The 21510-nt window shown below is 33.0% G+C and overlaps 3 protein-coding genes and 5 long non-coding RNA genes across 11 annotated transcripts in view; 5 read left to right on the plus strand and 3 right to left on the minus strand.

The window, feature by feature from the left end:
* The window catches only part of LOC115236208, an 11828-nt gene extending 9676 nt beyond the window's left edge, over positions 1–2152 (minus strand). Inside the window, exon 1 of the long non-coding RNA XR_003884149.1 lies at positions 661–2152. This is a non-coding gene — a long non-coding RNA (uncharacterized LOC115236208). The remainder of the gene's footprint in view (positions 1–660) is intronic.
* Positions 1–3814, plus strand: part of LOC115236206 — an 11059-nt gene extending 7245 nt beyond the window's left edge. The window contains exons 2-3 of one of the 2 annotated variants that reach the window (XR_003884146.1): positions 2975–3008; positions 3330–3814. This is a non-coding gene — a long non-coding RNA (uncharacterized LOC115236206). The remainder of the gene's footprint in view (positions 1–2974; positions 3009–3329) is intronic. The other variant, XR_003884147.1, reaches the window with a different exon arrangement.
* A 150-nt stretch (positions 3815–3964) lies between these two features.
* On the minus strand, positions 3965–6648 carry LOC115236204 (40S ribosomal protein S7-like). Of its 2 annotated transcripts, XM_029808506.1 has the most exons (6): positions 6554–6648; positions 6036–6206; positions 5757–5938; positions 5367–5517; positions 5216–5283; positions 3965–4419 (listed from the first exon to the last, which is right to left on the minus strand). In XM_029808506.1, the coding sequence occupies exons 2-6, from the start codon at positions 6204–6206 to the stop codon at positions 4395–4397; spliced, it is 597 nt and encodes a 198-aa protein (XP_029664366.1). In that variant the 5' UTR covers positions 6554–6648; the 3' UTR covers positions 3965–4394. The 2 variants fall into 2 exon arrangements, with proteins under 2 accessions (XP_029664366.1, XP_029664367.1); XM_029808507.1 differs by lacking the exon at positions 3965–4419 and having other exon boundaries at positions 5179–5283.
* Positions 6649–6748: 100 nt separating this feature from the next.
* LOC115236205 (uncharacterized protein C1orf50 homolog) lies at positions 6749–8854 on the plus strand. Its single transcript, XM_029808508.1, has 4 exons — positions 6749–7092; positions 7169–7284; positions 7434–7652; positions 7736–8854. The coding sequence occupies exons 1-4, from the start codon at positions 7053–7055 to the stop codon at positions 7922–7924; spliced, it is 564 nt and encodes a 187-aa protein (XP_029664368.1). The 5' UTR covers positions 6749–7052; the 3' UTR covers positions 7925–8854.
* Positions 8855–9076: 222 nt separating this feature from the next.
* Positions 9077–12399, minus strand: LOC115236203 (dnaJ homolog subfamily C member 11). 2 transcript variants are annotated; one of them, XM_029808505.1, is made up of 8 exons: positions 12223–12399; positions 11639–11768; positions 11136–11379; positions 10667–10977; positions 10322–10529; positions 9679–10240; positions 9302–9431; positions 9077–9213 (listed from the first exon to the last, which is right to left on the minus strand). In XM_029808505.1, the coding sequence occupies exons 1-8, from the start codon at positions 12292–12294 to the stop codon at positions 9191–9193; spliced, it is 1680 nt and encodes a 559-aa protein (XP_029664365.1). In that variant the 5' UTR covers positions 12295–12399; the 3' UTR covers positions 9077–9190. The 2 variants fall into 2 exon arrangements, with proteins under 2 accessions (XP_029664365.1, XP_029664364.1); XM_029808504.1 differs by having other exon boundaries at positions 10667–10980.
* On the plus strand, positions 9688–11058 carry LOC115236207. The gene is made up of 2 exons (XR_003884148.1): positions 9688–9826; positions 10838–11058. It is a non-coding gene; the product is annotated as an uncharacterized LOC115236207 (long non-coding RNA).
* Positions 12400–12588: 189 nt separating the features above from the next.
* LOC115236209 lies at positions 12589–13392 on the plus strand. The gene is made up of 3 exons (XR_003884150.1): positions 12589–12626; positions 12714–12833; positions 13006–13392. It is a non-coding gene; the product is annotated as an uncharacterized LOC115236209 (long non-coding RNA).
* A 31-nt stretch (positions 13393–13423) lies between these two features.
* LOC115236153 lies at positions 13424–15082 on the plus strand. Its single transcript, XR_003884144.1, has 3 exons — positions 13424–13487; positions 13744–13877; positions 14007–15082. It is a non-coding gene; the product is annotated as an uncharacterized LOC115236153 (long non-coding RNA).
* Positions 15083–21510: the final 6428 nt, after the last annotated feature.

Here is a 21510-nt window from a genome sequence, read left to right on the forward strand (position 1 = left end):
ATATATATATATATATTTCCATGATATTGCGCGTGAATTTAGTATATGTAATAATTAATCGCGCATTAGTTAAATAAACATGTGGCATGCTTTTCGGAATTTAATATAAATTTAATTCAATTTGAATTTTTCGATAAAAATTTCCGAAGCATCAGCTAGCGAATTAAATCGCTCTCGGTGTTCGCATTTCAATGAATTGTACTGTGTAATCAACTATCATTCCCGCGAAAAGTGAGCCGAGAGAAATTCAATCTTTCAGAATTTCATCTTAAAGATTTTGAAACGTTCGTTAGCTTCAAAAAAATGTGCCGGTATGTGTAAACATATGATTTTATCTGCAATAATCGTTCGTGTCAAAACGAAGTTTTTTCACGTATGATTGCAAACCGATATTAATAAATGTAATATATACATTCATATGCAAACGTATTTGATTTTGGTTTTTTTTTTTTGCAACAAAGAATACGACTCGTCCGATTTTTCGCATCGCATAGCAGCCAATTATTGTATTTACAGAGAGGTGCAAATTTCCGGCTTCACGAGGCAGAACGTCGAAGATCCGCGTGGGCCGAACGCTTTAGACTTTAGACGATTTTTAGCGTAGTCTATCGAAGCACCAAGATCACGTTAGCCAGGACAAAAACCCGAAACTATACTCACCATCGTGATAGTGATGTAGACGCTCCGATTGGATCTGCGACAGAAGAACGTTGACAATCGCCGATTAGATATGGTCCACTTTCTCCTCTTCTCCTCTTCTCTTCATCCTCTGCGGATCCTCCTCGGCCGTTTGACCGCGGCGGCCGATCGGTCGAAGAAGCCGAGAGACTTCCTCTCTTCGCCGTTGATGGTGATGTTCTGTGATCGCTGCAGACCGAACGGGCCCTTATATACTAGGCCCTTCCTTCCTCGACGTGCATGGGGATTGACGGGGGGAGCCCTTCCCTTCAGCAGGGCCCTGGGAAAACAATTCGGCACAATGTTCCTTTTCAAGCGCAGCCCCTTCTTGTCGTCACTCACCCCTCGTTGAAGAAGGAAGAGATCGCGTCAGACGAAGAAATCCTTGATCCTAGAACGGGATTCTCTAGTCCTTACCTGTTTCCACGTTGCGTAACGTACGCGACGCGTCGGTTTCCTCCCTCAGGATTTTTGCTCCGACGCGAGGGATGCTAGTCACCCCTCAAAATTGTGAAGGGGGCGAAGATGCCCAGGTGCCCGACAGGAAGATAAGTCGAGCATTTTCGAAAATTCGCTGCCATGGCATAGAATTTTTGTCAGATGGCTTTTGCGAAGGAAAAGATTCAAGATGCGCGTGAAAAATATCTCCAGGTGTCGGATTATTATTTTAGTCTCGTCGGCTCGCAGAATGAAAATTTATAAACAGATTTTCTCGGTCGAATGACATAAGAATCTTCATGCTTTATATATATATATATAAATCATCATATCGGGGAAAGAAAGAAAAGAAATAATATTCCATAACTGAATAATACATTTCTTTGTAATTAAATAACAAAGATGATTTATACACGTAGAATATTATCGCTACGTGATCTTGCTCGAACAATTTAAAATCCCTTAGTATTTTGAAATGCGGCATATCACATACACACAGATGCTTTCATATCTTTACTTCGGTAACTAAACTTGTTGTTCGCGACTAAAGCTAAAATTTGTAGATTTTAGATAATTAGTCATGTTTAATATAAGAATGTTGTATAAATTGACCAATAATATTGCAGATTTAAAGTAAGACATAAATAACGTTTCTATTTAACATCACATGCAATTTCAAAGGAACCGTTATACCGCATCCCCTTTGTATGATGACATGAGAGTTATACCGGTTTAACGTTTATGGCAGCTAAATCGATTTCCTTTTTTACATATCTTCTCGACGATTTCTTTAACCCTTTGATAGCCACGGATCCAGTTATGTGAATCTCATCCGTTGACCGTTGCTTCTCGCAGAGGAAACGTTCCCCGTTTCTCCTTTCTCTCACCCTTCTCGAATTTTCCACCGGTGCGCAAAACTCGAAATATACGTAAAAAAGACATATCTCGATGGCAATTTTATATTCAATTTTCCCATAGAGATGTTACTAAAACTTTTCATTTCTTCGACAGATCCAAAAAGCAGAGAATGGCTCGTTAAAAATTATCACTAAGTAATTAAATCTTTTGCTATGTAAAAATTTCATCTTTTTGTCACATATATACTTATCTCTTTCAATTCGATTTATTTTTTATTTTTTCACTCGGTTATATATTGTTTCATCTTTTGATTTGCTATTTTCCCTTGATTATTTTTTTCAATCAACTTATTTCTTCTGATATACATCCGAATCGCGATAAGAGTGGTGTGTAAACGGTTTTTAAAAGCACCGACACGCGCCACCCGCAGCAGACATGAGATATGCTCCTAATCGGAATTGATTTCTCGACAATTCAGGCAAGATCGACGTGAATCATTCGGGAAGAGCATTTAAATGAATTCTCGCCGACATGCGTAACATTAACTATGCGGGTACCGACTAGTCATCAGGGGGAGATCACCAGGGTAGATAATTGGTTAATGACTCTTGTTTCTCATCTTTTTCTCAGTGTTTCGGTATAATAGTACAAGTATACGCGGCGATCAATTTATTTTCGCTATAAATTAGAGTTATTCGCGACGGAATTCCGTGATACAATATCGAAATCATTCTTATTGTACCGATATTAGAAAATAGTTAATAGAGGGATGAAATTTCTCTTTCTTTTTTTATAAAATAAACAAATAGAAAGAAAAAATGCTGTATTTTATATAAATATTCGTTCTGTCACAATGTAATTCCGATTTACAATAGAGTATAATAACTAATTTATAATAGAGGGCTGTTCTCTAAAAAGACGAATGGATAATGGAAAAATTAGATATAAAAATTTGAAATCATGCAAAAGATATAATTTTTATCCCCTTTTTCTGTTTCAGAAACTGTGTTTCTTCTTCGATTTCTTCCCATCCCGTAAGTAACAAAAATTATTGCTCTAGCGTTTTCTATAGTTCAACATTCACGGTATTTAAAACATATACACATATACAAAATCATTTCCTTAACGCGACGATCCTAAATATCTCTATTGTTGTTAATATTATGAAAATAAGTTTGGGGAAAAAATTACTTATTTTTCTCGAATAATAACTGACAAAAATATTTTCGCGATGTCAGCTTTTTTTAATTTAAAATTAATTTTCTTCTTTATTTCATCAGTAAATCGATTTGTGTATTTGTTGTGATCCGTGAATTATCATAAAGTTGCGATTACTCGTTGTTATTTCCGATAAGGCAGATGGCCGGAACTGCAGTCCAATCGACATGACCCAAGTAGTTATTTATGCAACACTTAACGTGCGATCCGAGGGGTGGCTGCCGAAACTGGGGTGTGCTACGGCATTTCTGCATCCCCTGCATTCTCACGCGGACGTCGATACGTATGAAAAGAGCTACCTGTGCAAGAGTGTCATTTTTCAAACAGGTACATACATGTATATGTGACCCGCTCGTTTTCATTGTGTGATTTTTATCGTGACGTCATCAATGGACAGGACGCGTCACGATATAACGGCTTTGATAATTTGCCCTTCCTTGCTTTTCTATCCAAATAATTTATAAATTTATGCTAAAGACAGATGTATTTATTTCATCTATTTTTCAACAATTTCTGATGAAATAAAAAAGAATATCAAATAGAAAATGGATAATACAAAATAGATGGTAACAAATCATTGCTAATAAAAAAATATATCAACGCACATTTAATTAATTTAATATAATTTTGTGTATTTTTTATGTACATATCAAAGAAAAAAAAATTAAAAAAAGAGAATTTCTATTACACAAAATATATACATATAATCAATCGATTTAATGCAACATCTTTTTCTTGGTAGTTAAAAAAATGCTAAAGAAGATAAACTTGCAGAAAAAATATTCCTCTTTATTAATATCCAAATTATTATTCAAATAATGCATATTATGTATTTTTCTTCATCGCAAACTTCTTTCGTTTTCGTGTTATTAAAAATTTAATTATTTAACATACGTTAAATAATTAACATACACATAGAATCGCAAATATCCATTATTATCTTTATCAGTTTAATTAAAAACGGATGTTTTTTTCTTCGCACAAAGAAATTAAAAATTCGCGAATATTCATAGTTTGTTCCACGGCTCGTCGTATAGTGAATATGACGAGCAAACGAAGGAAGAAAGAGAAACGTACGCTGTTTCTTGAGCCCTTCGACCCTTCGACCCTCTGGGCCTGCCTGACCCTGATCCAAAACTACTGGTGTTATTGCACAGTCGCCTGGTTTTGTACATTTCTATACTCACATCTGCCCTATGTTCTCACGCTATTTTCCTTTCGTAGAACCTTCGAGTAACGATAATGAGTTTTGTTATTGAGATTTAGGAAAATTTAAAATCAATATAATAAAAATATAAAAAAAATCAATTTCTTTTATAGCAGAATGACTAAAAAAATTATGTTATAGATTTTTGTTTTATAAAATATTATTGTACATACTTTTGTCTTTTAATTACACATTTTTTATTTAAAAAGATTTATACTTTTTTCGTATATCGTTACTCGTGTTCCACAGTATAAAGTATAAAGTAATAAAACACGCTTAAGACTTTCTTTATAGTTTATGCATTAATAACTATAATAGCTATAAATCTTGGACAATTATCAGAAATTCCATTTTCGCTCGAAATATACATATTAATATCGTAATAATATGTTCACTTACAAAAAAAAAAGAAAAAAAAATTACTTTATAAAAGACATTAATAATCTTAGTATTTAATAAAAGTAGTTAATAATATTAGTAAAAGTACAAGTGCTAACATGTAAGAAAATTCATTTTTTGACTAATTTATTTCAAAAAATTATTTATAGTGCAAGAAAGATAATATCTATGATTTCTCACTTTGAAATTTATAAATCAATATGTTTACAGTGAAAGATGTAGAAAGTCTTAAAATTTATTGCTATCTATTAATCTTATAAACGAGATTTTTCGACAAATCTTTCATAGACAGCAAATATCTATTTTAAAAGATAAAGGAAAAAATGATATGTGTGGGGATATCACAGTAGGATGAATGTAAAAATATATAAGAAATAAAATACTTGAATATTTTTATATTTAAGAAATCATACATACGATTCGGGAAATTCGAATGTTACATCTCGCCCAGTCAATTGTTTATACACCGAAGCGAAAGTATCAACCTGTCAAGATAAATTGAAACATAATTATAAACATGACAAGAAAAACTCACAGAAATAATAGTCTATAGAAAAAATAAACATACCTTATGCTCAATATTTGTTTGCTCATTTTTGTCCAAATGGACTTTAATAACTTGAGATCCATCAAGTTTCACTCGAATACGTTTGCCAATAATCTCCACAGGATACACAATATCCTCTAATAAGGCATCATAAACAGAGGTTAATGTCCGACTAAATAAAAATAAATTACAAAAAATTAATAAATTTAATAAAATTCAAATGGAGAAATTATACATTAAATATCTTTTGTAGAATATTTACAGAAATAAAGACAAAATATATATGTGTATGTGTGTGTGTATATATAATATACAATATATAATGTATATATAATAGATAGTAAATAAATAAATTATATTTAATTATACAAAAGCACAAATATAATTAATATATATTGTATTTTTTCGTACCTTCTAGGACGCTTTTGTTTATTTTTGGTACGAGTTTTCCTTGTCGGTTTTGGTAAAATTTTACGTTCTCCAACAAACATCACATGTTTGCCAGAAAATTTCTTCTCTAATTCACGTACTAATCGCGTCTGTATCTTTTGAAACGCTTTTAATTTGGGCATGGGAACATATATAATTATAGACTGTAAAGAACAAAATCACCTTAGTATATAATTCTTTCAAGAAATAGTAAATAGCAATATAATAATAATAAAAAATATGTTAGAGATAAAATCTTACCTTCTTATTACTTGTTTCTAGTTCTTTTGCCTTGGTAATATAAAGTTCTCTTAATTGCGATTTTAAATCGCTATTCATTTCCAATTCCAGAAGAGCATTAGAGATGCTCGTCTCGAACTGGTCAGGTTCGGATCCACCGCTTTTAATTATTTTTGCATTAGCCGTGAACATCTGAAAAAATTTCGAGGTTAGAATATTGCTTTTAAAAGCCATTTACAAATCCGTGCGATATATTCGTCGAAATGTTTTGTAACAATAATAACATAAATGCGGATTCCGTATGTGTTGGAATCGGTTGTTTAATGCGTAAATAAATGTTAAATGCAACATTATATGTAATGTAATGTATCGTGAAATCTGACAGAATCCAGCGTAATCAATATCGTGGACCTATCATCTGAGAAAGATATTGAAAGCTATACATTTTACGAGGCTTCAAATATTATACGATGTAAGATTTCATATTTTATTAAATATTTCAGATTTTTTATTAAAAATTAATGTTCAAAAGTACGCACCTTGCCTACTCGACAACCATGAAAAAAAGAAATCAACGTAGAAATACAACTGATATGTGGACTTGGACACGTGCACGTTTCTTCCGAGTTTTGATCTCGCTAGAGGCCACTAGTGTAGCTAGTACATTTTTATTATTCAGTTGGTACAGAACATTTTTTTGTGTTTTGGTAATACTGTCCGTGAAAAGTACTAAAATTATACAATAATAAACATTAAAATATTAATAAAAAATTTTATTGTAATTGGTGAAGAAACTCCGCATTTTTATTATTTGATAAATTTGTCAAGTATATTGATGCAAGATTTATATATACATTTGTTTAAATTCAATCTGTATTTAATGACAAGTGTTTCCTCAGTTTAGACGGATTATTGTAACATAAATAATATCTATATCCAATTATTTATAATCAATTATATATTTTATTTATTCAATCAACATTTTTATATATATTATTTAATTATACATACACAACTGTTTATATAATAAATAATATAATGGATGCAGTAAAAGGTTTGAATGATCCTTCAAATAAAGGTATAACTTGTAATGATAGTTTTGAATGATATAACAATATCTATTTAATAATAACAATTTTATTTTTTTGTTACAGTGGCAGCTTTAGTAGAAAGAAATATTTTACCACAAGGTATATCATTAATCGATCCAGCTGCTGTAGCAAAATCAAGTCGGCAGGATTTGATAGCATTGGTAACAGAAATTGAAAAGGTAATAGGTGAATAATAAAAATTAATATAATGAAATATAATTTTAGATAATTATATATAATTAATTGTTTTGCTATATATATACATATTGTATATGTGTGTCTTATCAATATATTTTCTAATTTTTATATTAATTTCTTATATATATAGGCAGATAGTTGTATAAAAGCTAATGCTTGTAATAAATTACAAGTGATCGCAGAACAAATAAGATTTTTACAAAAGCAAGCCGAGAGTATCTTGTTGGAAGCGGAGCGAAATGCAAAGTTACATCATGTAGCTTGTAATTTTATAAAGCAACCTGGTCATATATATCATTTATATCAACGAGATTCGGGGCAATTTTATTTCTCCATGCTTAGTCCAGAGGTAAATAATGTTTTTATATACCACTAATTAATCTAATAAATATCAAATATTAAATTTCTGTTAATTTGCACTCTTCTTAAAAGGAATGGGGTAATTCTGCACCATCACAGAGTTACAAAGGTTCTTTTCGATTAGAACATGATCGCTCATGGACTCCAGTATCTGAATTGCAGGCAAAAGACAATGAATTAAACCTGTTTAAAAACTTGTTACCTTCTAATAAGATTACAAATACTCTTTTGCAAACAGTTATGTTAAATACCAGTACCTAATAAATTTATTGTTATAATTATCTAATAAGTGAAATTAATATTAATAGATTTTTAGAAAAATTTAAATAATATTGAAGCCAATACATGAGGTATTAATGTTCATACAATGCAATATTTAAAGCATGTATGTAACAATTATAAAATAAAACATCCATTGCTGAGAACAAATTTCATTAAGATTATTATGAAATTCTTTAAATACTATATCGCACAAACATCAGTGCTTGATAACTCCCTTGTGCCGGCTTAGATATCCTTACTTAGATAATTATTGCAATATTTAAGCAAGAAGTACAGATTAGAACTGAAGTTGATATAAAAAAATTTGTAACACTACTCAACCAATTTTTAATATCTTTTCATTTGATATATTCCTAAAAATATAAGGATATATAGAGTGGACAATATAGAGAATAGATTCTACTTTTTGGTATAATTATAATAAATTATATACATAATTTTGAAGTTCTGTATGTGATACACCTGTTGAAACAATATTTTGTACAAGAGTACATTGTATTATGATAATACTTTAATCCTATTGGGTAATCGATTGTGCAATTAATTAACAATATTCTTGCAATTATATGCAAGATGTGTATCAGATCAGAAGTATGCAGCTATAAGCTAATTATTATCTTTATTCATAATGATCTTTGTATGACTGCAAAAAGATCAATATGATTCTTAGGATCATAATATATTTTCTATTTTATATAGTTATATATTTCTAAAGGCAGTAGGTAGATTTGTATTTAACTTTGCTTTACTCTTACCATATGGTATCCGGAATACAATTTCCATGAGCAAAATGAATTTATTATAACATATTCACATACTATTAAAATTTTTAGTTTATATATATATAAAATATATAGACTAAAAATTTGAATGTGTGTAAATATATATATATATATATATATATATATATATATATATATATATATATATATTTACACATGTATGTGTGAATTTTTTTTAGCATAATTAAACGGCTATATATGATACAATCATCTTTCTACAGAACACTTAATTCTTGCAAAATATTTAACATATTCCAAATATTACATAGCTATTTTCACATAATAAACTATTTTACCACAAAAATAGTATCAATATACAAAGTATAAGGATCAATGAACACTTTTAATATTTTTTGCCCTTTATATAAAATTAAAGAATGAATAAAAACTCTACACTCTGAAGTAATGCCGATCATTGACGAGGACGATGACTGCGTTTTGGTTTTGATGTTGAACGCATTTGTCAAGTGGTATTTACTTTATGTGCTGAAACATATAAATGGGATATATACATATTACCAAATTAAAATAAATTAGATACAAATTTATTTTTAACAAATAACTAAAGTCTTACACGAGATTGGTATCCTGAGGGGTGCATCATCACGTATAATACATTCATGCGTTTGAGTATGGAACAGATATTGTACCAAGAGCTGCTTATCTTCTCCCACACATGGATCGTAAAATCCAGGTAGTTGGCTCTGCAACATTTTATACAATACAGAGTTATGAATATATTATTAATATTTCAATATAAATATCAATATATATGTTTGTTTATTCAATTATATGTTAATTTTAATCAAGTAATTTAGTAAATTTGGAGCAAAGTATTATAAATTTGAATTATATTATAAACCTCCCGCCCCTAATTAAAAACATGTAATTGCAGGACACAAGAATTTAACAGCAAAGGAATACAAAAAAGAATTGTTTTTAAGAGAATACCTTAGATGCCTTGTGAAGAATCAATTTGGAATCCTTGACCAAGCATTGCAAAGGAATGGTTACATCTATCATTTCATCCCTATGTCCGCTCTCCTCTGAGGCAGCTCGATCTTGTTGAGGATAAACAAATCGACCATATAAGGCTTTGGTAATAATTAATCCTTTCTTTGACTCCTCTTCAGCTCTTATCCTGCTGACGGTTTCTTTCATTAGTTCAGTGGCAGCTTTGGCCTCCCTTTGTTTCTCCATCATTCTAGACTTATTTAGCTCCCTCTGTTTTTCCTTTTCACGTTCTTTGCGCTCCTTTACGACGGGATCAATTATGAGCTTTTTAATAACTGTCCAAGTGATTATGGGTACCACAGTGGCGTAAAAGATGGGAGCTGGTAAAACCTCGTCGCATAGATGAATAGGGAACGTGTACGATTGCGAGGCGCGACTTAGCCTAATTTTTAACGTGACACCGGTCGGCACGCCAACGCGTACAGCCGCTGAGACCGAGCTGTGCTTAGAGACTTTCTTCTCTGCGCCGTATTCGAGAAACGCGCCAAATGTACCGGCCCTGTAAATTATACGGAACAGATTATATGGAAAATTTTCCGTCGATGAAGCATAAAATTCGATAATATTCGGCAACACTAACTTGACACTACCACGAAGTTTGAGTTGCTTCTCTTCCATTTTATAAGTGTAGTTAAGGCTAACGAAAGAATGTATAAGCCCGAAATGTATAGAAAACGATGTATACGAACGAGACGTGTCTCTTACAATCATGGTGCTCATGGCACCTTGAATGCCAGCTCGGTATGTAAGATATCCAACTGTATGTTTATCCAACTGCATTGCAAGAGCTATATAAATAAAATATTTCTGTAATAATTTAGATCACTTGAAACAAAAAATTTAGTAATTATAATAAGCAAATAATAATTGTCATTATAATGTCATTACAATTATATTCAGAAAGCGCATATGTAAGTGAGCATACTTCCAACATAACCAGCCTTCACGCCGTGTGACGTAAATTGCAACATTGTCGCCCCATCACAAAACAATCGTTTCGTCAACGTGCGAAATCCTTTGAGAGAAAATGTTGGACCATTGCCAGCTCCCATTTCGACTTCAATCCAACCCTTTGAAGATATCAATCGTTTTGCAGATACATTAAAGGAGCCAGAACCCGTACCATTTTGGGTTCCTAGTTGACCAGACATAGTCACAGTGTCCCTCAGAGTGAGAGGTGTTTCGATAGATTGTGCAAATGACATCCCACTGACTTCGATGCAAGAAAACAAGCCACTACTGAAACAAGGTTCACAACTTTTATAATCAAGTGTTATAAATTTTAATTATTGAGTAATCAATTAAAAAAAATTTTACTGAATAATCCAATTTATTTATTAAGTAATTCTTTTTTATTATGTTTTATTGTAATAATTTACATTAATCAATCTTACCCATTGTTATAATCTTCATCGTATTTACTAAAAATATCAGTGGCATTGATGTTTACTGTTACAGTGCCTTTGGGATTTGTATGCTGCTGTAAACGTCTCTCTTCTCTCTCCCTTGCCAGTCTCTCGTATTCCTCACGAATCTCTTGAGGAGTTTTTGTACGTTGTACAATTTCCCATCCTTCTGTTTCTAATCCACGGATTCCCAGTGAATCATATATCGCTCTTTGATGTGGATCGCTCAAAACTATAACAGCCAAATATTACTTGAAAGTCTGCACAATTGCACAATAAATAAAACATATAAATGCACATAAAATATCTTGGAATGAAAACTTAATATTGCAAGTAAATAAAAAATTTTATTTTATAATTAGCTGTCATATATGATAATAATAATTCAAGATTCAAGATATTAGAAAATGACAAAATAATAATTCTAAAATAATGATAGCTTCCTCAAATAAATATATATATAAATATCAGCATTAAGCTATAATACAAACCTTCATACGCTTTCTTTGTACGATTAAAAAGAATCTCTGCTTCTTTTTTAAGTATCGGATCTGTATGCTTATCAGGATGGTAGAGCTTACTTTGTCTACGATACGCATTGCTAATATCTTCAGGACTAGCCTAAAATGTCAAAATAAATTGTTACAAAAGAAGATATATTATAGTTCCTATTATTGAATGATGAAATAATAAAAAGCAATTGGTAAAGATAAATTTTATGAAAAAGAAGACTGAGAGGGATAAATTTAAAGTAATATTCATTTGTATATAATGCGAAAACTAAACAATTTGCTTTTAGAAGAGAAAAATTGACAGGAGAATAAATAATATTTTGGGAGGAAAAATCAAAGAGTAAAGTGCAATTAACGATATCGATTCGCGTTGTTAATTAATTTTCTATTTTTAATATTTACGGAAATATCATATTTTGATTATGGAAAAATAGTTTTCTGCGGCAAAGAAACTATTACGTCATTAAAAAGGATGAAGGTGTCACGTGGAGGGCCAGAAACCGTTCTCTACCTCCTGTGAACCGGGTAAAGTTATAAAGCAATTACAACGGGAAATTGCTCACGTTTCTCGGGATGTTTAGGAAGGTGTAATAGTCGTCCTCGATCGTGCTTTCCTGATCACTCTCGTCGTCCATTTTAAAACTTGCGAATTTTGTCTACGTTCAATGAGTCTCAATAGGAATCGCGCGATCACCCGTATTTTCTCTCTCAGCTTTTTATAGGTTACGGTATAGAATTTAGATATATGTATAAGAGCAAGCCGGTAAACGCGCGCGCGCGCGCAGATGTATATCGTTTACCGACCTGCAAATCGATGTATATCGATTTGCCTTGATTTCTCGTTAGATGACGCCTAATGCTCAAAATGAGAGGCGAATCTAAAGATCAGATATATTTATAGTTTCGAATTATCGTCTCGTCAACTTCCATCATGTAATTCCATAGTGTTATTAGTTATTACAATGTGGTATATATATATAATCTAATTTAAAAAATTAATTGATTGGAATTAGATTTTTGAAACGACTTTAATTTTTATATAATATAATTACAGAAAGGTATTTCTCTTCATGCAAGTCACGGTTTAAAGGATTCTCTCCACGATATTGCTGACGATTAAAATTACAAACTCACGCCAAAATCTCAAGATGGACGTTAATCTACAGATATACGCGTAAGATGAGACAGATATTTATAAAATAAATTATTTAGTTCATTACATCTATTCTATATTATTTATATATCGATTGTTTTAGAATCATAGATTTATTTAGAAACAAATCGTGAGATGAAGATCGTGAATGAGTTTTATTTAGATCGATTCGACGAACGTGCTTCTGTTCCAGTGCGGTCTTCCCGCCCCGATTGACTTATTCGTGAAGGAAGTCTCATATTATTTGTTTGACCAATCTATCGTTCGGGAGCGAGTGGAAAGAGAGGAAGAGAAAGGAGAGAGATTTTTACGAGCGGAGTATACGTGGCGGGCTGCGAGCTGTGAGGGCACCGAAGGGCTCGCGCGCGTGTAAGCAACGTCAGTCGCGGGTAAAACGTAATATTATGCGACGGCGGGTCGCCTTTACGTAAACATTTACGCCTCGTGGCAACACTAAAATATGAAGCCGTCGGAGACGGGATTTCGTGTGGTAGGACCCTCCGTCTAAGCCCAAGTAATTTATGAGATCGGCTCTTCTCGCGACATGGACCTACCTACGTTTTACCATTGATGATACGCATTCGATATATTATATACAGGGTGTATTTCAAATATATATATATATATATATATATATATATGGACAATGTAATAGAGAAATGTCATAATGAAGAGGTAAATATAGTGGACAAACATTAGATTAAATTAGGTATTTAATTCGAAATTAATGATTCATCTTCTATCATTGTTTTAAAATATTTTATTGCCGATATCGTTAGATAGAGATAAAGAATTTCGAAGAAGATGATAGTGTCACTATATATATTGTATATAATCTAATTTAAAAAATTTATTGATTGGAATCAGATCTTGTAAAAGAAATGTTTTAATTTTCAAAAACTAACTTTAATTTTTGTGTGTGTAATTACAGAAAGATATTTCTTCATGCAAGTCACGGTTTAAAGGATTCTCTCCATGATATCTGCTGACGATTAAAATTACAAAAAATTGCGCCAAAATTTCAAGATTAACGTAATCTACAGATATCTGCAAAAGATAAGAAAGGTATATATAAAATAAATTATTTAGTTCATTACATTATTATTTAATTAGTTTATTACAAAATCTGTATGGAAAGATGCATTTTACAAAAAAGTGTAATATTGAAAAATAATTATTGATTCTATATAACAGAGCGTTCCGAAGGCGAGACGAGAGAGACGAGAGAGACGAGAAGGTGCTTCTATAATCACGACTATACTCCCGTAACTATAACGTCTTGCACGAAACGTGACCGCGTGGTAATCGCTCCTGTCTCGCTTCGCCGCGACAAACCAAAGACTATAAAACGGCAGTAAAACCGACGGGGGTGAGACTCGAGCACGAGAGAAAGGGGAAAAAGGAGGAGAGAGGTCCAGCCCGGGTCAAGAGAGGCAGTTTGCTTTGACATTGCCTAATCAAAACAGCGACTCCTTCTCCTGTTTCTTCGTTCGTGCCTCGGATAAATCGAAGAATAAAAAGGCTCGTTGGTTACGCGATTTATCGCTTTTTGATAACCAATTCGTTCGCGTTGAGAGATCGAGATGCAAATACAATTAACCCGCTATTGCCCGCTATTATATATATAAACAGAAGTGACTTAAATCAAAATAGAGAATATGACTCGCTTATCATTTTAAAATATAATATTGAATATCACATATATATTTTTAGAAACGTATATAAGAATCGAGATAATAATACCAGGTGTCTGTGAAACCTTATGCATTACTACGTACATTACTTATGTTACAGAGATAAAAAGGATGTAAAAATGTACACTGGATTTATAAAAAGGGGGTTAATCGTTGCTTCTTGGCGGACCAACTCGTCGACGATAACGCACGATAGCGACCGCAGAGACGAGAGGCGGGAGGGAAATGGTAGGAACAATCGAACATGATCGGCCGGTCGATGTTGCTAAACACGGTCATTGTGCCGGGTTAACAATACTCCGCTATATCAGCAACATAGGCGTTCGTAAGTCCCAGCATTCGGTCAACAATTCGCGCACCCGGCCATTGCAGCTGTTGAAAAATATCCGGCCGCGCTTTGACCACCGTTGTTCTCATTTGTTTCCGTTCCTGTCGCCAAACTTGTGTGATCCGCGATTTTTGTAAATCTTCGGCCAAAAGCTGTTCCAAAGTATGATCTAGACCGCAGGTAATTAAGACGAGACGTTTGTATTTAAATCATATATGGTTGTTCTTTTTCCTGTTTTTTAAAAAAGAAACAGCGAATTTTTTTAAGATAAAAATATAATATTCGCACGCATTGAATTTTAACAAATTTTAAACTTCTGTACTCCAAACAATGTGTGTATTTTAATATAATAATGATAAATATAAAGCACACAAATTTTCAGATATATCTAGATTACGATATTCATCTAAATCTCGTGTGAATACATTTATTTATATATACCACTTAAATATTTATTTTATATAGTGTTCTTCAACTATAAAATATTAGAATAAAATGATTTTCTTAAATTGGAGTGTAAAGATAACTATGTATATATGCAATATTAACGCAAGATTCTTAAAAACTCTGGATCAGAAGAGCAAAAATATCATATATTATCAATTTTCAATCTTAGAATCCTGAGAAACGCCGATTTCTTTAATCAATCTTGCATTTCTATTGATCTATTGATCCAGAATTAAAAATCGAGTCACTCGGTTAAATCGAGATCACGCGAGCAGAAAAATAGCACATTCGCATCCGCGGAATCGACAGTTCCTTATTAAACGGCCAGATCGCATTGGTTCTTTCCCTGATTTGCTCGTCTCCTGTGCGAATCGAATGCGAAACTTTGTCGGAATCGAGTGCGAGTGCGCGTTGAGTCGATGGTCCAGAAGGAGGCTTCGACCAATAACGCGAGTCGAGCGGCTTGTGGATGCCCGCCCCAACATGGCGTCGCAGCTTCCGTTTTTATCTTCCCCTCCTTCCGCTCACGCTCTCACACCCAAGCGTTTACGCATTTCGCGAGCTATCGACAGCCGCTTCCTTTTTATTAACACGCGTCATTTCTTCGCAATTCGTCTTGTCCTCTCTGCTTTATAGAGCCTGACAGATGTACCGTAGAATCCGTACTTAAATAAGGAAAAGTATCCGCACTGAGAGAAAAAAACTGTTAACTTGACTAAATTCGTCCAATTAATTATTATTTCTTTGTATTTCTTTAATTGAAATATTTAAATATTTAAGTCAAATACGACATATTAAATCTAACATGAGGTATGTTTGATTTAAATACTTAAATATTTCAATTAAAGAAATACAAAAAAATAGTAATTAGTTGGACGAATTTAGTCAAGTTAACAACTATATAATAATAAAAGATTTTATATATTACAAATAGGATATTCAGACATTTTGGTGAATACGTTGGATAGAAAATTATTCTATTATTGATTAGTTATATTTATTTGTGATGCATTTTCTTCAATTGCAATTAGCCAGAATTCTTCCATAGTTTTAATTTAACTAGTTACAATTAACATATATATACATATGTATGTCCGGTGTAGAACAGAGAGAGAAAGTATATAATTTGCAAAATTTACTTAATTTAAAGCCCTATAATCAAAATTTTTCTGTATATGAAATATTGTGAATAGCTAATTCTAATATTATCGAATAATTATACCTTTACGATGTATTGAACTATACATATATGCTTGACTTAATATCTTTGACAGTGGTCAGCGATTTCGACAAACGGTTTCATTCTCTTGACCTTAATTCTTGACATCGATTCCAAATGATTAAGCGATGGAGCAAAACAATTAGTTGCTTAATGCGGTTCGTAAAATGCGACATAAGCGTAATTACATAATCTTTGCCTGTCGCGACCGACATTTAATCTGTCACGTTCGTTTCCGTACATTGAATAAGTGTCTGTCGAAACTGTTTAATTTCTATAAATATATTCTTTCTTATAAATTTTATATCTCGCAGATTCTAGAAAAGAATTTAAGAAAAATAATGTGTAAATGCCATAAGATATTTAATATTAGTATACGGGACAATAAAACATTAAATAGATATATGTATTCATATATCGCTTATCAAATAAATCTGCCGCTATAAAAATTAATAACATTAATAATCGTCCAATATACATGTACAAAAATTATTTTATTTTAATCATAGAATAATTTATAGATATATCAGCATGTAAAGATATTTGAAATTCTGGTGTTTCAATTTGTAGATTTTGACAATAAACGAAAAAATCCCGGTTTACATGCAAATTACAAATTATAATTTAGAATATATATTTATAAATATTTATAAAAAAAGTTATCTTTTATTTAAATATTCTCTATTTATTTGTGAAAAATTTATTGGAGAAAAAAACAGATAGAAAGACAGATAACTTTCATAAAGACGCTACTAAAAAGCACAATAAGTTTAATCCTTAAATATTTTCGTAAATTATTTTAAATAGCTTATTATTATTATCAATTTTTCATCAATTTTTTTTCTATTTTTCTTTTTTAAACTATATACATATGCAACTACAAAAAATAAACTAACACACACACGTAACGAATATATAATATTATTGATAACAGGAAGAAAGCTAATACACATAAAAGAGAGATTTCCTTCCTTAAAGATATAAAATTTCGAAAAGATGAAATTCTCATAGGATATATATGGTATTTACGTTGATTTAAAATTTTGTTTAGTATCGTAAAAGTGACACGAAATTACCGCGCACAGAGCTGGTCGGCCGATGTTGCGGCGCGCTTCAATCGAGAGGAGGGCTTGAAGTTGACGCGAACGCAGGCGACTCCGCCTACATTCGCGTCGCACAGGCGCGCGCGCGGGTTGCCAATCCGGCCGTGTTCTTTCGCTGTCCAGTCTCCATCTCGCCTCTCGTCTCGTTCTCTCATCTCGGTCGCTTCGTTTTCGCGCGTGCTTCGATTCAATCCGGTTCGCTCTCGCGTCGGGTGGATTCGCGAAATCGCTCGTTCTCGCGAACGCAATAAACAAAGTGATTCTCGAGCAAGGAATTCGAGGAGCTGCGGAGGATTTCGGAGGACCGGCAAGCAGGTAGCGAAACGATACAGTGCCGTTTATGGCCCTTTCTCTTGTTATCAGTGATATTAATCTTTATACGCCTCTTTCTCGAAGCGTTAGCGGAAAATTTTTCTCGCTAACGTTATTATCGTTATTGTCGAATAATGGCAAATTCGGTTGGATGTATCGATGTATGTATGCATTAATAGAAGACCAGTGTACATAAATCTCAACGGTTCGATGATAAAAAGCATTATTATTTATTCCGAATATGTTTCAATGTGATAAAGACGCTACTTTTACACTACATTTATATCTTGGTAAATTTGGCTTTTTATGCATACATGATTAAATTCGTTGAAATATATCTCGGGAGTTAGGTTTCTTACTTAGGTTATATTTCTAGGTTAGAGCTAGTCGTATAAATCTCTTTTGCCCTCTTCACACAGCTTTTTCGTTCTTTTCATTTCTCTAAAATGTGAGAATATATTCGTCTCGTTTGACGTACAGAAAATATAAAAAGATTTTAGCTGCAATTGAAGAGATTAATTTTATATATCGCACAGCATGCGACGGCGGATGTCAATCTGTTCTAAACGCGTGTAATATATGTGTTTATTAAAATTATACAACTGTGAAATAAAAGCTAGTAAAAAATTCAATCTTTTCAACTTGTGATGCGTGTAAAAATTACCATTCATATTTTCATATTAATTTATATGCAAATTTATGACTGCAATTCCTCAAATCGCATTCATGAAATTTATTTCGTTGATAGAGCTGATGTCTATTAATATTAATTGTAGTTGATTGTAATTATCTGTCACACTTTATAATATAGAGTTTATATTATAAAGAATATTATGATTAGAATTAAGTAGAAAATAATATCTTACTTCCATGCAAAGTAAATTATGTTGGTTTTATTATCTACATTTGATATATAATTATATAATTATACCAAACAAAATTGATTAAAATACGATACGAGTTAATCGGCATTAATCGAATTATTCGGAAGACATTCGTCAATTCCAGATGCGAAATGACAACGTCAAGATCGAAGAAGAAAGAGAGAGAGAGAGAGAGAAAGGAAAAGACAATGTGCGCAAAGTACGAGATGAATGAAATTATTATCGCGCTCGCGCGTGAAAGAAGTAAATGGTCTCGCGCGCGTGCCGCTGCTTTTGTATAACATTTTTTGACTATCTTAAAGACTCCTTCGACTGCGCGCGAGATCGTCGTAAAGTTTGTAAACTTCGGTCCGCGATCGGCCGACGCGATTTGTAGGGGCCCGACACGGTGTTTACTAAACACCGCGAGATAAATATTTCTTCTTCTCGCGCGCGCCGCGCGGAGATAAGCGCGATTTTTCTCCGTCACGCGGAAAAAAGAATCGGCGTATCGCGGTTAGTCGGCGCCACGTATTCTCTTTCTCTCTTTTGCTCTCTTTCGGGATTATACACGTTTAGCTATAAAGTTAGATCATTTTGATCGAACCTGCATTCGACGTTTACACAGAGTATAAGGTCGGGTCTACAATATGTGTAGTAAGCTTTTAGCTTTTAGAATTATATCGGTCGAAAGTTTTAAGAGCTGGGATCCGGAGATCGCTTATTGTTAGATATTAGAGCTTTAAGCAGCGCAGGAAACATTTCTGACCGGAAACTATGTCATATTTTAGGGCTTAAGCCTTACATGATCCGAGAAACGTATAGCCAATAAAATTGCCGCTTTTCCGTAAAAACTGCAACCGAGTTCTAGCATCGTGGACTTTAGAGCAAAAGGCTAAACCTATTGTAGACCGTTTATGGCAACGCGAGACGGTATGTTATTTTTCGCGCGAAAATAAATTGTCGGATGTTTTCTTCTTCTTATCGTACGAAGCTTCACGTTTGATTTATCCGCCGAGTACGCTTGGACTTAATTAAGATTCGATCTCGTATTTATATCTCTACAGATACACAATCAATATTCTTACTCGATTTTGATTTTTTGAATATTGGCAAAGCTTCTGTTTCCTATTATTTTCTTTTATTTTGCTTGATTTTTGCTAAAGTATCGCGATGGTCATCAGGCACGCTCGATGAATTTTTAAGATTGTTTTTGACGACTTTTTTTGAAAACTATAAATGAAAAATGTTCATCGAAAAATGCTATAAGAAATAGGAAACTTCCTGGAATTCTTAAAGCTTTTATATATTTTCAGATATTGAAATTTAATTTTTGTTAGAATAAAATGTCTTTTTTTAGTTTTAGAGCTATCTAGAAATTGAAAATTGTATATTAATAAATTCGAAAAAATGCTAAATCGAGAGCCCGTTGATTAGTATATAGTGTGTTTACATATCCCTTATCATTCGCGACCTCTCATACATAAAACATACAGATCTTTCACTGCAAACAGAATTACGACGGATTACGAATTAGTGGATATACAAAAATATAATGTCGCCTAACAAACACACAATCTAATCGACGAAAGGCATTGAGTAAAAAAAAGAGAGGTTCGGCGAGAGGGCGAGGGGGGGAAAACGATCGCCAGTCAACAGATATATAAATATCTCCAGCTCGATTAACTGTGCGAATGAATGATAAACGCGCTTCATTAACTCGCATAATAGCGGCTTGTGTCTAAAAATTTTCAAGATATTTGTAGGCATCTTAGAGAACCGGCTATTAAAAAAGGAGGGAACGACCGTAAAAATCGTAAACACCGAGGTTGGACCGATCGTGCGCAGGATTTACGGGCAGACGGAGAAGAGTTCCTCGTCTCTCATCCGTCGCTCACCGGCGGAAGTCCCGATGAGTCCCCAGGGAGCCCCTTTCTCCTTGCCGCATCGTCTGTAAGCTCCTAAGGGCGTTAAGTGCTCAGCTGTTGCGCGCTCATCATCCTCGTCGAAATCAAGCAGAGTCGACGACGTTATAGAGACGTCTCTTCTAAATGAAAATACATAATGCGCCGACCGGCCGACGGACTCTGTGTCACTGTCGCTTAGAACACATTAGAACCCGGGTTATCCATCGATATCGAGCGTAGTTTAAAGCTGTCTCGCCTTCGTTCTGTCTCCCGGTGTCGGGAAACATCGGCTTCTTCTTGTCTACATTGTACCGGTAACACATTTCGACGTGATAAAGCAGGATGTCTACTGATACTGAGTAGCGAACGAGGTCCGTTAATTAAGTATTTTATGTAGACATATTTTTTTTTTCTCTTTTTTAACCCGGTAGTATTGAAAACGCGACGAAGTAGTAGTTGATTTCTCATTAATTGTAAGAGAGACCGTGTACATTGGAGTTCTATTTTTTTCATATTGCATGAAATTGGTAATGTATGGAATTTTCGATGAATCAGCAGGCTTAATTTGGCACGACATTATATTAATGGTTACATCAGCTCTTTTTTCATCGGTGTGTAGATTGTAAACGCTCATTGGACCGATTACTTCAGAGAGCTGACAAGTGATAAAGACCGAATTGACAAGCAATGTAATTCATTCATATACATATATTATTCAGATATGTATGTGTTTGTAAATATATTACAGAGTTTTTGATAAATGAATGATTATACACAATTGCCGTAGGGATCATAAATAATAATCTTCGACAATTATAAATAATA

The sequence above is a fragment of the Formica exsecta genome, unplaced genomic scaffold (assembly GCF_003651465.1).
Source record: "Formica exsecta isolate Colony F162 unplaced genomic scaffold, ASM365146v1 scaffold245, whole genome shotgun sequence".
NCBI lineage: Eukaryota > Metazoa > Arthropoda > Insecta > Hymenoptera > Formicidae > Formica > Formica exsecta.

Coding starts and splice junctions, on each gene's coding strand:
- LOC115236204 (XM_029808506.1), bottom strand. CDS start 6,206: ATGTTCACGGCTAATGCAAAAATAATTAAAAGCGGTGGATCCGAACCT. Junction 5,939..6,035: donor TAGAAACAAGTAATAAGAAG/GTAAGATTTTAT, acceptor TGTTCTTTACAG/TCTATAATTATATATGTTCC. Junction 5,518..5,756: donor AAACAAAAGCGTCCTAGAAG/GTACGAAAAAAT, acceptor ATTTTTATTTAG/TCGGACATTAACCTCTGTTT.
- LOC115236205 (XM_029808508.1), top strand. CDS start 7,053: ATGGATGCAGTAAAAGGTTTGAATGATCCTTCAAATAAAG. Junction 7,285..7,433: donor TGGTAACAGAAATTGAAAAG/GTAATAGGTGAA, acceptor TTATATATATAG/GCAGATAGTTGTATAAAAGC. Junction 7,653..7,735: donor TCTCCATGCTTAGTCCAGAG/GTAAATAATGTT, acceptor TCTTCTTAAAAG/GAATGGGGTAATTCTGCACC.
- LOC115236203 (XM_029808504.1), bottom strand. CDS start 12,294: ATGGACGACGAGAGTGATCAGGAAAGCACGATCGAGGACGACTATTAC. Junction 11,769..12,222: donor TCCTAAACATCCCGAGAAAC/GTGAGCAATTTC, acceptor TTGACATTTTAG/GCTAGTCCTGAAGATATTAG. Junction 10,981..11,135: donor GATGAAGATTATAACAATGG/GTAAGATTGATT, acceptor ACCTTGTTTCAG/TAGTGGCTTGTTTTCTTGCA.